Below are 14,610 nucleotides of genomic sequence, written 5' to 3' on the forward strand. Positions count from 1 at the left end.
GCGCAGAAGCTTTGTGCGGGCATGATGTGAACCAGTAGTAAAAGTAAGTAGACCCAACCCCTGATGTGTAACGTATCATTTTACACTTAAAAATGTACTTCTTTTGATTCATATGAAACAAATGCAAATAAGTTTATATCTTATTAATAAGATATAAGAAGTAGTGCTTTTATTCCTTGTTTTGCCTGCTGCTAGTGATAAATGACTCTAAAGTCTTTTTTTTTTTTTTTGCTGATCACAAAAGTAGAAAAAGACATTCAAGGATATATTGATGATTGTTATACCAACAACAGATTAAATTTCTATCCCCATATTCTATGAATTTCTATGAATCAACAATTTAGTTACATCAATATTTATTTATTTATTTATTTATTCGATTTGTATACCGCCCTTCTCCCGAAGGACTCAGGGCGGTTCACAGCCAATAAAATGCATATAATACAGATTAAGAAGAATATTGCACAGAGATATATATAGAATGCATTCTAAGAAATCTTTGTTGTGATTTTGTGTTTGTATATAAGTGCCTATAATTGATTAGGGCACAAAAGTCACTGGCACACAAAAACTTCCTGGGAGATAAGAATGCAACAGGAGCCAGAAATATTTCCTCTCTGATATTAATGTTATTATCTTGAATGTAAATTTGCTGTTTAAAGCAGGGGTTCCCAACCTTGGCAACTTTAAGCCTGGTGGACTTTAACTCCCAGAATTCTGGGAGTTAAAGTCCTCCAGGCTTAAAGTTGCCAAGTTTGGGGACCCCTGGTTTAAAGTCTGGCTTACTCCTGATTGTAGAGTTTTGTTTATTCCTGTAGTCGTTATGGATGTTATTCAATTAAATATTCAGGAATTGAATAGAACCTTGTGATGATGGTGGTAGTGGTGGTGGTGGTGATTATATCTATTAAATTTATTTGCTGCCCATCTCATTTCAAAGTGATTCATCGAAGATACAAATGATTTTGGCAATCAGTCAATTATCTAACATGCACACTTCCAAGCATGGTGAAACCCTGACTAGGTGGCTCAGTGGCTAAGAGACTGAGTTTGTTGATCAGAAAGGTCGGCAGTTTGGTGGTTCGAATCCCTAGTATAGGTCTCCTGCGTGAGCAGGGGGTTGGACTAGATGACCTCCAAGGTCCCTTCCAACTCTGTTACTGTTACTAACATAGAATGAACATATATGAACTGAATATATGAAATTTATTTTATCAAAACTCATTTTGTTGGCCTGTGGAGTAGGCAGTATATGGTCCCCAACTCTTCCAAAACTAGTGATGAATGTCAGTGAATCTGACAGCATTAAGCATTAAAAAACAAACACAGTCTTTTTGATCTAGAGGTAAAGGCTAGAAATCAGGCTAGACTATGAATTCAAGTCCTTCCTTAGGTATGAAAGTCAGCTGGGTTGTTGCTTGAGTTATATATAAAAATAATAACGATGGAATAAAAAATATTTTAAAATACACACTTCATTACTGAATCTGGATTGACACTTTCTAAATACATTTTAACAATGGTCATCTATTTGTACACACACAAACACACACACACACATGCACATGTGCATAAGAATTAGAGCTGCAGTTTTGCTGACATTTATTTGGAACAAACCCTAGTGAAAACAATTGCCAACCAAAACAATGGAGGAATAACTTAGGACTCTTGCCAAAAAGACTTTTCTAAGTAAATATGCTTTGTAAGTCAGATGTGTTCCATTACATTTCACATAAGCAAGAGAATTAAGATGTTGAGATAGGGGTTTAATATCCTAATCCAATCCCTAAACTAGTTGAGAAGCAAATAGCTGTATATAATTCTGGTTTACTGCTAATTTCATATAGTAACACCAATCATTTTAGCATTCCTTGTGCATTTTAATTTTTTTTCCATTCTATCATATTCAGATGAAAGATTGAACCACATATCTCCTTTAACAAGATTATCTAAAGGTGCAAAATATTATGATATTTAATTTAGCATAATTTATAAACAGCCTATCAGAACTACTTTTTCTAAACTCTCTAACAGCTACTAAAAAGATATCTAAGGAATTTAAAAAGAAGGCACATCCTTCTGGCACATTCTGAACTTGCATTCAGTACCAGAATTTTGCACAAACTATTTGTGCACTTCTGGTTACCTTCTAGCTTTCATATCATACTAGGTATGGTAAATCATATAAACACAACTGTAAAACAATTGAGATTTTCTGATCTACAATGAATCTATCTAGATCTATCTTTGGACCATCCTACAAGCTCCTTTTCACTTGATATTCAGGCTGTGATCCAACATTATTTCCAAGGCAAAATTATCCAGATTTCATCAGCCATGATATATTTGAAACAGAGGTGACAAGCAATCAAGAAATACAGAAGGATTATTGAGTAATGTAATATTCATCTTAATATAGTTATAGTTTGAAATTAATTTATGACATCCTTTACTGCACCTAAAACATAGACTAAAAGGCAGTTCAGGTGTAGCTATCTCTACACTTGTAACTTAGTTAAAGTGACCGGATTTCAGCGATGGCAAAGCGGGACACCATTGACGGGGGGGGGCTGCGCATGCGTGCTGAGTCTTGCCACCTGCTTGAAGGAGGAGGAGCAGCTCTGCTTCTCCGCTCTTCCAGGCAGGCTCAGCTCTCCTCTCAGTTCTTCCAGCCAGGCTCGGCTCTCCTCGGCTGTCCTCTCGGCTCTTCTTTTCTTCTCGGGTGAAGTCAAGCGGTGTCTTTCCTCCCTCTCGTGCCCCCTTCTCCGCCACTCCCCCTTCTCCGCCTCCTCCTCTTGCGTTGCCACCTCCCATTTTCAGAATGGGAGTGAAACAAAAAAAACCGGGACTTTTTGGAATTGCCGCGGGACGCGGGACAAATTATTAAAATGCGGGACTGTCCCGCCAAAAGCGGGACGTCTGGTCACTATAAACTTAATCTATATTGCAGACAGGAGGAGGATAGGGATTCTATCTTTCCATGGTTTTCACAATTTTTAAACTACTTGTGAGATTCCAACTGTGTTAAGTATAATTAGACTACCTTGGAATTCCTGAAATATGCTGATTGCAGATTTCATCAGATTTAAAAACAATCTCTTCTATTAGTGCAAGACGCTTCAAAACCTGGCCAGAGCCCAGACAACTAAGACCAGGATAAAACTAATTTTGCATTAAACAAAATTAAATACAGCTAAATAGCTTCTCCGGTTTGTCATATTAAAGACTATAATTTGATGCAAGACCCAATTCAGATAATGGTTTTAAGTGTGGTGGAAGAAATGTGAAGACACATTTATTTTCAGATTAGCAAATGAGCGTCTGGACTATTTCCTTCCAGCATACTTAAAATGTTCTCTTTATCTTCAACTTACCTTTGTTGCATTTTAGTTTCCTTTGACATCAAAGGAATTTAGCATAGTTCTAGCAGACAAGTACATTGATCTTAATAGGATTTAAGCACAAATAAATTTCTAAGAACTGAGAACATCCTTTCAAAGTTGTAATATTACACTTAAATCCTAGAAATTTAACTGCTATTAAGTCTAAATGACAAAAATGTTATATCATTGCAGTAGAAGGATCTTGTTGGTTGTGCAATCATATATATATTTATACAGAAATAAAACTTTTTGGTATTAATGAATCTCCTTGCCAGGTAAGTATGAATAGGATTGCAAATTCAATCTACCGTATATACTCGAGTATAAGCCGAGTTTTTCAGCACGTTTTTTGTGCTGAAAAACGTCCCCTCGGCTTATACTCGAGTATATACGGCTTATACTCGAGTTTTTTTTTTCTTCTTTTTTTCACATTATACCGGATGGTGCAAACTTGGCGGGCTTTTGCATTAGCGCGGGGAAGCCCTGCCGGTGCAGTGAGAGGGCGGGGCGGGGGAGCCGCCAGCCTTCTCGGCTGAGGGAGGGAGGCTTTCCCTGACCGGTAGCTGCCTCATTTCCCTCCCTCGGCTTATACTCGAGTCCCCAGTTTACCCCAGTTTTTTGGGGTAAAATTGGGGACCTCGGCTTATACTCGGATCGGCTTATATTCGAGTATATACGGTATTTCTAAAGAATAAATCCATTACTTTTTTCAGTCATGTTTTCAACATTCCTAAATAGCATAAGCATGCCTTATATTTCTGATTAAACAAAACTTCAAAAACAATACAGGTATTGGAAATCTTTCAATCCAATAGTAATCCTCACTAAATCAGTAAAGTCATAGAAAAGGAAACATTTATTTGTCATTTGTATGTAAAATCTGAGAAGAATTTGCAGACGGAATATGCAGGAATTAATCCTTTGATCGATCAGTTAAAGAGAAGTAGCATTTATTTCAGTTCCGTGTCCCACATAATTATACAATTTCCACTACATGAAATAGGGAGAAAAGACGGATAGGGGCATAATTTGCCATTCACAGGTCTTCAGATCTTAAAGTTTGAAAAACTTCAGTAATGAGACTTTGCAAACCTTTTAAATGTCTATATTATATTCCCATGGAATTTAAAGTGCGCCTTTTATGCATTCCTTGAGTCTGGTCTTATTACAATTTGATGTTAAACAGAAAGTAGAAATTTTGTGTAACTAGATTAATTTATCTCTGGGGAACAAAAACATTAATAACTGAGATAATGTTTTCATACATGTTGGAAGTTAGTGCAGATTCCTTTTTTACTAGAAACACTAAGAAAAATATCTCATCCTCATCTATAACATCTAATTTTTGGAAAAGTTTATTTACAAGAATACTAGGAAAGAATTGGTTCCATTAACTTAAAATAAACACATTAGAAATAATAACTGACTTTCAAAGGAATCAATCTCTCTATGAAGATTTCCTTGCGAACTTCAATGCTATTTTTTCTGTTAAATAAATAAATCAGAGCTTATTGTCTTTGCGTAAAATGTATCAATTCTTTTTTCCAGCTAAAAATGGGCCAATGGAAAATTAAAAGAATCACAACAGAAATGAATCATATTCTTGGCTTCCTAAAGAAATTGTCTTTTTCCTGTATAAAAAAAAATCACTTGGCTGATTGATAAAAGACTGTACAATTTCCCAATGAACACCCATAGGTGTCAGGCCATCTTGTGAGGTAATGGAATGGTGTTTAATTTACTTCAAACTGCTGTATATTGAACTGTATGGATTACACACAAAGCAAACATTAAATGTGTGGCAGGAACTCTTGCACAGACAAGCCAAAAAATGTGTCTACAGCGTCCAACTATACATCAAATGCAATAATCTTGATATTTGCCAAAGTAAAACAAATAAAAGAGTGCTACATCTGCACTAGGGCTTAATTGCCTCTGCACTAATCCTTCATTGGTTTTCTAATCATACTAAAAATTATTTGAAGACCATTAAGAATCAGAAGTTCTAGGACAAGTGAAAAGAAGGAAGAGTAAGGAACTGGATTCTTCATTCGTAAAACATTTTGTTGATTTTTAAGTAGATGTTACTGTAAATTTAATTGATGTGGCCTAAGTATAATTGACCATTTTTATGATGGCCGTAAATCGAATCATGCAATTGTAAATCAAGTCACATAGTTGAAAGTGCCAATCCAGGTTAATCAGTGGTGGGTTCTGCTAGACTCTGCCATAAAAGTCTCAAATTGCAATCACATGACCACAAGATGATGCAATCTGTCATAAATGTGAGCCAGTTGTCAAGCACCTGAATTGTATTCATGTAACCATGGAGTGGGACAATATTTGTAAGTTTGAATTTGAGTCATAACTGACTTTTTCCTGAGGCCATCATTAATTTGAACCATGTTAAGCAAACAGTCATAGGTCGAAGACTACCTGTATTAATTGCAATAAATTGCAATTATTTTGTCACCAATTTCTTGTATACTATATGCTTGTAGACTACTTTCACATTCCCATTATTTACCTGTCTTTTCTCCAAATCCTCTTTAGACCCATTACAATTCAATGTTCAGTATCTGCAATTCACAAAGTGCGGCCTTGAGCATTCTTGGTCCTATACTATTTTCTTTCCAAACATGGTAAAATGGCAAATAGCCTGGCTCAATAATTATTTTTATTATTATTATTTATTAAATTTTTATACCGCCCTTCTCCCGAAGGACTCAGGGTGGTGTACAGCCAAGGGTAAAAAACAAAATATATACATATATACACATAATATTGCAATACTGATGTTATCTAACTTTATCAATCTAAAATACATACATACATACATATGGATGTACATACATTGTTTTAAACAAGAATACTAAATATAAAGTAAGGAAGAAAAAACAAAAAGAAATAAAGCAAGAAAAAAGCAAAAAGTGCAAGAAAAGAAAAAAGTTGAAAAAGAGAAAAGAAAAAAATATATACCAAGTGGCTTCAAATATTCCTCACAGCAATTACAAGTATAAATATATTTTAATCTCTCTAAATTTGTATCGTTAATCTTCCTTCTATAATCTATCCTATCTCATCATCAAAACCATAAGTCACAAGTTCATCTTTTCATGTTTATCCAAAAAAAAATCCATAGGATGCAACCAGTCACCAATAAATGTAAATAATGTCTCTTCTCTAACCAAAGAAGTCCATTTATCCATTTCAGCAAAAGCTGTCAACGTCACCAACCATTCTTTCATAGTCTCAAATCCAAGCTTCTTTTCCTCCATCCAATACTACACTGCCTGACTGTTTGACTCATTCTTTTGTTGAATGTTATATTGCCATAACAAATTCAGACAACCAAGACTAAACCTTTACATTTCCTTCTAAGCCTTTACATTCAATTACTTTACATTCATGTTGTATCCTACTAACTGTATGTACAGCCTTAAATGTACCCATTTCCTCCCTCTCTTTAGTTTATTTACGGTAAATCTATATTTAAGATATGGATTTCTTTCTACAGAGTGTAGCAAAGATGCAGTACTTCTTCTCAGTCTCTCCACACAATTCTGATTCATCCATTGACCATCTCCCATATCATTACCATGTTCTCTCTCTTTAATTGTCACACCTTACGTCTTTCAATTTCATCAACTTCAGAAGACACTCATCTTTAATACTTGCACTAGCCTTTTCCTCTTCTAGCCCAAATTTTCATTGCATACAATGTAATGTGTATGCCAATGAATGAACAGCAGAATTAACCCATAAGCTTCTTTGTTCCTTCTGACAATTAATGAGTATTAATGATACTCTGAAAAAACCACCTCCAATTGAAATTCCTTCAGGGGTTTTTGGAGAATAGGCCTAGAAAGTATAGGGATTTTTCTTTGCTTTCAGTGATATGTAGTTTTGGTACGCTTTTATTGAAATTAACCCAAGCTTCACAGTGATATTATCTTCACATGGAAAAGCTAAAATGTTCAGCTAGATGAACATCTTCAACACTAGAAGCAGTGTTGTGATTATGCTCCCTGGGCTGCATGAAATTTAGTCACAATCTAAAACAAAACTATGATCTAATTCCAATGAATTCCAATGAATTAACAGAGCCACGCATTCCCTTGCACCTTTTGAAACCTTCCTTCATATGACATTTGTGGCGACCTTGCTTCTTTAGACATTTTGTCTAGCGGGAAGATTTAATGTTGGTTTACTAGTCAGAATCAAAATATGTTTTAACATAGAATAGATTCAAAACTGTGGTTTAAAGTCCTCACACTAAAATTCCAGAATGCTACATCAAAATGTTGCATCAAGGCAAGAGGAAGAATTTCCAGCTTCCTAAAACTCAGTTTAAGAATTCGAAACTATCATCTGAAAAAAAAAAAGCTTGTAAAAATCAACATGCTTTTGTCAACTAGCAAAACATTGTACTTAATAGTATGTGTAATAGCTAACAGAGAAATTGCTTAAATAAATGTAGCTTTTATAGGACACCAGATTTGGCTCAAAATCCAACTGATTTCCAAATGGAACACTGTCTGCTGCCATCTAGTGATTGTCCAGATTTTGCAGGACTTGCTTTCAGATATTTTTCGCTTTTAGAAAAGACCATAAAAAGGTCTGTTTTCCCCCAGCTCAAAATATTTGCGATAAAAGCTTTACATAAAGTGTTGTTTTTTAAAACTATGACAACCGTCAGAAGCTCACTTGTTTCAGAATCGAATTAACCATTTCCATTGGTTCCATGTGACTGCTAACAATATGAAAGATTGGACAGAAATGCTACATTGAGGCTGAAAGGGCTTAGATGTTCCATGCTAATACTGTTAGTGAAATCCACCTAAGATGGACAATGAAGACAAATGAAATCAATATGAAACGAAACCCAAGCTCCCATTTAGATTTTAAACTGTGACTTACTTCCCAGAGGTGCTGAGTATTTCTGGCTCCTCCTGTTTGTACCTTTTCGGGCAGAAGGAGAACTCCCTGGAAAGGCCCTATCCAAGTGCCCTGTTGAATCCTTTGGGCTGCACAGATGCCATAGGCCAAGCCAGGAACAGTGCTGGTGCACAGACATACTTCTCGTGGCAGATCCCGAAGCCACTCCGGAATCTCAGGGGGAGGAGCTGCCGCTGCTGCACTACTAGTTCCCACCAGGCGGCGCAAAGAGTGCAGAGGCCCATGCATGGGACATTCTCCATTTCGGTTATCGGCACACATGTCACACCCTGTGAAGAAAAAGAGAATGGCAAATGCTAAAGGGCGGTTCTGATTTCTAGCTGGCAAATAAGAATTCATCCACTACATTTTATTTATTTATTTATTTTATTTATTAATTAAATTTCTAGACCGCCCTTCTCCCGAAGGACTCAGGGCGGTGTACAGCCTTATTAAAATACATAGATAGACAATAAATTTAAAATAATTTTAAAATGAAATATTTAACCGGCCAATTTAACTAAAAATAACAAAACCAATTAAAATCAGTACAAAATTTAAAATTTAAAATTTAAAAACTAAAAAATCTAATCCAGTCCTGCGCACCTGAATAAGTGTGTTTTAAGTTCACGATGGAAGGTTCTAAGGTCCGAGAGTTGGCGAAGTCCTGGGGGGAGCTCGTTCCAGAGGGCGGGAGCCCCCGCAGAGAAGGCCCTTCCCCTGGGTGTCGCCAGACGACACTGCCTAGCTGACGGCACCCTGAGGAGTCCCTCTCTGTGAGAGCGCACGGGTCGGTGAGAGGTATTCGGTAGCAGAAGGCGGTCCCGTAAATAGCCCGCCTATTTTAGAGGCAAATATCATAGGGAATATATAGGAATAGATTTGTTGAGCACTCTTGCTTGGAGAACTGATAAATAAAGCACATTAAAAGAGTTTGCCCAAACACCTTATCCCAAAATGTGACAGAGACCATTGTTCAAAATGGGCCTGGACTGAGCAGAGAGAAAGGCAACTTAGTCCACAGCATGCATTTCCACAGATAGTGGAGCATTTATCTAGGATGGCATACGGCAAGCAGGCAGCAAGTTGAGGCATGGACAAGTAGTATAGGAAGGTGTCCAAGGTCAGAAGCCTGCTATGCTTAGATATGTTACAAAATATGGCTGTCACTTGCAGTGGTAGAGGGGCCAGTTGCCCCTTCCTTACTCAAAGAATAAAAATATTAGACTAATTTTGCATCTAAACCAATTTATATAAAAGGTAGTTCTATTGACTGGAATGAGATTTATTTTCTAGGAAGCATACACCGGACAGCAGTGCATCTTACTATCTTCCAACTGATTTGTGGATTAAAATGAAGAGGTTTATTTTAACGAAGCATTCAACATCCAGGCCTGGTTCACACATGTAAATCAAGATTTATTGTGTCCATCATAATACACAAACCATGATTTATTTGGGACAAAGAATCACCCAAATTAAAGCTTACCACACCCTGGTTGCTTTAACAATTTTTGTATTATGTTGCATTACTAATTTGCATGTACCCAAAGGTATGAAATTACATTTCTCCCCATTACTATCTCCGTTATGTTGGATTACAGTTAGTATCTAATGAAGCATAGATATTATGCCACAAAACAAGGACTTTTTAATATTGGGGTGGTCTTCAAAATGACTGCCCCAAAAAGGCTAATGTTAAAGGATTTTTTAAAACCATATGAAACCTTTTTATAATTCTCTCAGGCACGATATCCTCCAAAGCTGGAAGAACTATAGTTTTGCTAATTTATTATATTATGATTTTACTGTATATGCTGTCATTATTATTCCTATTATTGATTTTGTATTGGCTTCTCTAGAATAGATTTCTATTAATTTGCAAGCTACACAAAGAGCTACTGTTATTGGATGTCTTGGAAAGCAACAAATTAATAATTTTATTAATACAAAACACTGCTGAAACAAATGGGCAACATCTTTATGTTACATTAAATTTTTAACTGATAATCTTGAATAAAGAGGTCTTTATAAGGTTTTTTTTCTATTTCAAGTCAATAGTTTCCACTTTCTTTATATACTTTAAGTTCTGGACTTCCAAGAACATTGCTTATTCACAGAAATATATTTTGCAAATAAAATAAAAATGAACTTCTTTGAATTAACTACAGTTCCTAGCATATTTGGGACATTAAAACACAATGAAAGGTTTCAAATGCTGTTCCAGAAATTTATTCAAAAAGTAATGCTTGTTCTTTATTATTTACACAGCAATTCCTTTCACTCCAATAATTTTGCATCATATATATCTTGTAGCTAAAAATAAAACAAAAATATTCACCAGTTGGTTGGGGATTTGGTGGTCCAAACCATAAATTTGGAATAAGTATGCATCCTGGAACCACAAGTAATAAACCTAGTAGAATTGACACAGTTTTCTTTCCTCCTGTGTCAAATAAATTTTAGTCAAGTTTAATGTTTCAGAGAGCACAAAAATCCTTTCTATCCAACATGGTTATCAATTATACAACTAAAGTCTACCTTCTATACTGCTGTTGCTAAACTAGCAGCTACCATTTAGTTTTAAAAATCATTTTCCAATAAATTGCTCAAAAGGTGAATATAAATTTCAGTTTCTTTACACTCATCTATATCAGCTCTCTACAACTTTGCATCTTCAAATCTGTCATATTACAATTCCATCATCCCCAGCCAACCTTAAGTAACTGCGGTGGTTAGGAGTAAACTTGCACATTTGCAAAAAGCCAGATTAAGAAGCATATTATAGATCTCGAAAAACATACACATTATACATTGCAATTTTAATAATCCTATAAAAATAGGTTGTTTGAAAACAGTAATAAGTTCTTGGTTGTTTTTTTAATGTCATTTTAGTTCCACATCCCTAAAATCCTGGTAGCTTCAAGTTGAAAAGTACAAATGCAGAACCTTCTTAGGTGTGGAATACTATGGATCCCAACAGAAAATTCATTTGAACAGGTTCATGTTTTTCAATCAGTATATTTATGATCCAAGTATTGAGTCAGATCAATTTCAAGTGCAACATTCTTGACCGCCTCCCACAAGCTCTGAAACCATTTATATCTATCCATAGTGCAAACAAACCCTTGCAACCTTTTTCCCCTTCATGTTCTCATCAATGCTATCATCGTGTTCCATTCCAGGAGGAAGACAGGTTTGATTCAGCCTCACCTGCCAGCATTGAAGAAGTGTTTTCCTCCTTCATTTGACATGGTCAAGGGCAAGCTCAAAGTGTGTAAAACTTGTTAGTCTTTGGAAGAAATTCAGGTATTGGGCAGATACTACAAAGACAACAGGGAAAGGACAGGATTCAGCAGTGGAAACAACTACTTCATTTTGGTACAATTTTCTGCTGACTCAAGTATAAATAGATAGCAATATAATTTGGTGGTGAGGAAAGACCCATAAACCAGGGTGCTTACAAAAGATGGTTTCTTAATTCTAGAACTCAAAATATATTTTCTTGGCCATCCTGTCCTTTCCTGCTTAACAGGATTATTCAAACAGCAAAACAAAATTAAGTGATGGACTTTCATAAATTTCCATAACTGGGGCCCATGGCTTCACAAAAAAAGCCTTGTTAAGCATTTAAACTACGGCTTGGTGGGTCTGACATCCTACACATCCTGCAGCCAACTGGAGGATGGGAGGAACAGGGAAAGATCAAATGGTCAAGGTTGTAGATTGTTCCCATTCCAACCTAATACATGACTTTTATATGTAATGTAGGAAAATTTATATAGGAAAAAAATTATGATTATACAAGCATTTAACTTTGCTATACCTAATAATTATCATTCCTCTTCACAAATAAGTTTCGCGCATAACCATCTTTACATGTTGAACTACTTGAAGTTAGTTTAATTGTTGGCTTTGACGAACTTTAAATCTATTTTTTCCCCGAAGTTTTTTCCCGAAGGCCATCACTCTGCTAAACAAATAATTCCATCAACACTGTCAAACTATTTACTGAATTTGCACTACTATTAATCTTCTCATAGTTCCCATCACCAATCTCTTTCCATTTATGACTGTATGACTATAACTTGTTGCTGGCAATCCTTATGATTTATATTGATATATTAACCATCAATTGTGTTGTAAATGTTGTACCTTGATGAACGTATCTTTTCTTTTATGTACACTGAGAGCATATGCACCAAGAAAAATTCCTTGTGTGTCCAATCACATTTGGCCAATAAAAATTCTATTCTATTCTATTCTATTTAAATTCCAGGCCAAGAAAATATACTTCTATCCTCAAGGCCTTGTACCACTGATTCTTTAGGACAAGTTTCAGTCCACAAGGCTGTTCAATCTTTTCAATGTAGACTACTCTCCCTGAATGGAATATGAATAGACAAAATAAATCCTGAAGCAAATGATACACAGAACAGCAAACAGAGCTAGGGAAGGCCCCAACCCTCTTTTCACTAGTACACAACAGCTATATTGTCATCGCTGCCTGCTACCTTGCATAGCTAAAAACACTTAGCCATCAGAAAGTCTTCTCCCTTGCCGAATGCCATGTTCTTTTCTCTCACAGTATTGGATGGTAAATAAAGAAAAGTATTCTTGGCTTTGCACTTGTGACTCTGGAAAGGAGGAAACTACAGAACATTTTCTATTTATTGTTCTTTTTTCGGAGACATTTGAACCAGATTCATACTATCTCTGGTCAGTAGATATCCCAATTACCCAGATTCAGCCTATGTCCAGTGGCTGCTCTAAAAGACAAACTATCTTTTATTATAGTGCATGTAGCCAGGTTTTGTGTAGCAACATGGAAGATCCGTCAAACCCTGATGGGGCAATCTTCCTGCATGCAATCTAATTATAGATGTAATTATAATTTACCGTATTTTTCGGAGTATAAGACGCACCTTAGTTTTTGGGAAGGAAAATAAGGAAAAAGCTGATTGGCAGGTGGATCGGCCTCCGGAATACCCCCAATCAGCTGTTCCCAAAAGTGAATTTTAGCAACAGGTTCCTGGGTTGTCAGCTCTGTACCTTGCTTCTTCTTTTTTTTTTTTTGCTTTTTTTCTGCTTCTGAAACTTTTGAAACTCTGTTTCAGAAAAAACTTTTTCTGCCTCTGAAAGCCTCCGAAAAAAAGCTTCTGAAGCTCTGTTTGGGGTCTTGTTTTCTGAAGCTCTGTTTGGGGGCTTCTTTTCTGAAGCTTAGTTTCTGATGCTTTTTTCAGCCTCTGAAACCTTGTTTGAGAAGCTGGATGGGACTACATTCAGAGTATAAGATGCACCTAGATGTTCACCCTGTTTTTGGGGGGGAAAAGGTGCGTCTTATACTCCAAAAAATATGGTACATATATTTGTAAATATATGTATTTGCATATATAATTACATCATATATGTAATTATAATGTACATATATTTTAGATATTTTCACTTGTTCTTGTATCTACTGTTAGCTACAACTTATATTAAATATGAGCCTCTGTTATAGATGTTAGTTTTATAAATGTATTCTAACTTTGTCTTAAATGATTTCATTATCTGCTAAGATAAATATAATTGACCAAGATAATAATTGTACAATATACAAGTAAATATGTTCCCAAATGCAACAGAATCTACACTATTCAGAAGCAGAATTGCAGATTTTATTTTTTTTAAAGGAAAAGAGTGAACAACCGTCAGGCTTTATTCTCATTATTCAGTAATAAGTCAGATAATTCAGCTAGCTAACATTTCTCTTTATTATATTCATAGAACTGTTCATTCAAATATGACCCGCCCCGTGTGTTTTGTAATAATGTTACATAAAATGTGACTTGGATTGAATTAGATTTTTATACAATTTGTATACAATTAAACAACGTTAAAATGACCAAAAACAGGATAGAAACTTGGTATGTCTCAAGATATAGGATACGTATGGTCAAGATTTCAGTAACATTTCAGTGCAGACCCTTGATTCTAGAATAATTTGTTCCCTGCTGACAATCTTTTAGATGTGTAACCTCCTCCCAGCTTCCTGATTATTAATGGCTCTCTTGGAGACACCATGTCTACCAAGCAGCTTCAATTAAACGAAGCCAAAGCATCTTTTTGTTTTTTACTCTAACCATACAGTTTCAGGATCAAACTCTTATATTTAACATATAGTATCGCTCACATTTATGCACATGTGGTCTTCAAAACATCATATAAACATACAGTTCTGAAATGGTTATACATACTCATTCTAAACACAGTTTTGGGAACTTTTTTCTGAAGTGCTGCCCAAAAA

At 35.6% G+C, this 14,610-nt stretch overlaps 1 protein-coding gene across 1 annotated transcript in view; it reads right to left on the reverse strand.

Moving 5' to 3' along the window:
- The window catches only part of PRDM6 (PR/SET domain 6), a 100,514-nt gene that overhangs the window by 73,379 nt on the left and 12,525 nt on the right, over nt 1–14,610 (reverse strand). Inside the window, exon 3 of the mRNA XM_058173475.1 lies at nt 8,304–8,611. Coding sequence (XP_058029458.1) covers nt 8,304–8,611 — 308 coding nt within the window. The remainder of the gene's footprint in view (nt 1–8,303; nt 8,612–14,610) is intronic.

The sequence above is a fragment of the Ahaetulla prasina genome, chromosome 2, assembly GCF_028640845.1.
Source record: "Ahaetulla prasina isolate Xishuangbanna chromosome 2, ASM2864084v1, whole genome shotgun sequence".
Taxonomy (NCBI): domain Eukaryota; kingdom Metazoa; phylum Chordata; class Lepidosauria; order Squamata; family Colubridae; genus Ahaetulla; species Ahaetulla prasina.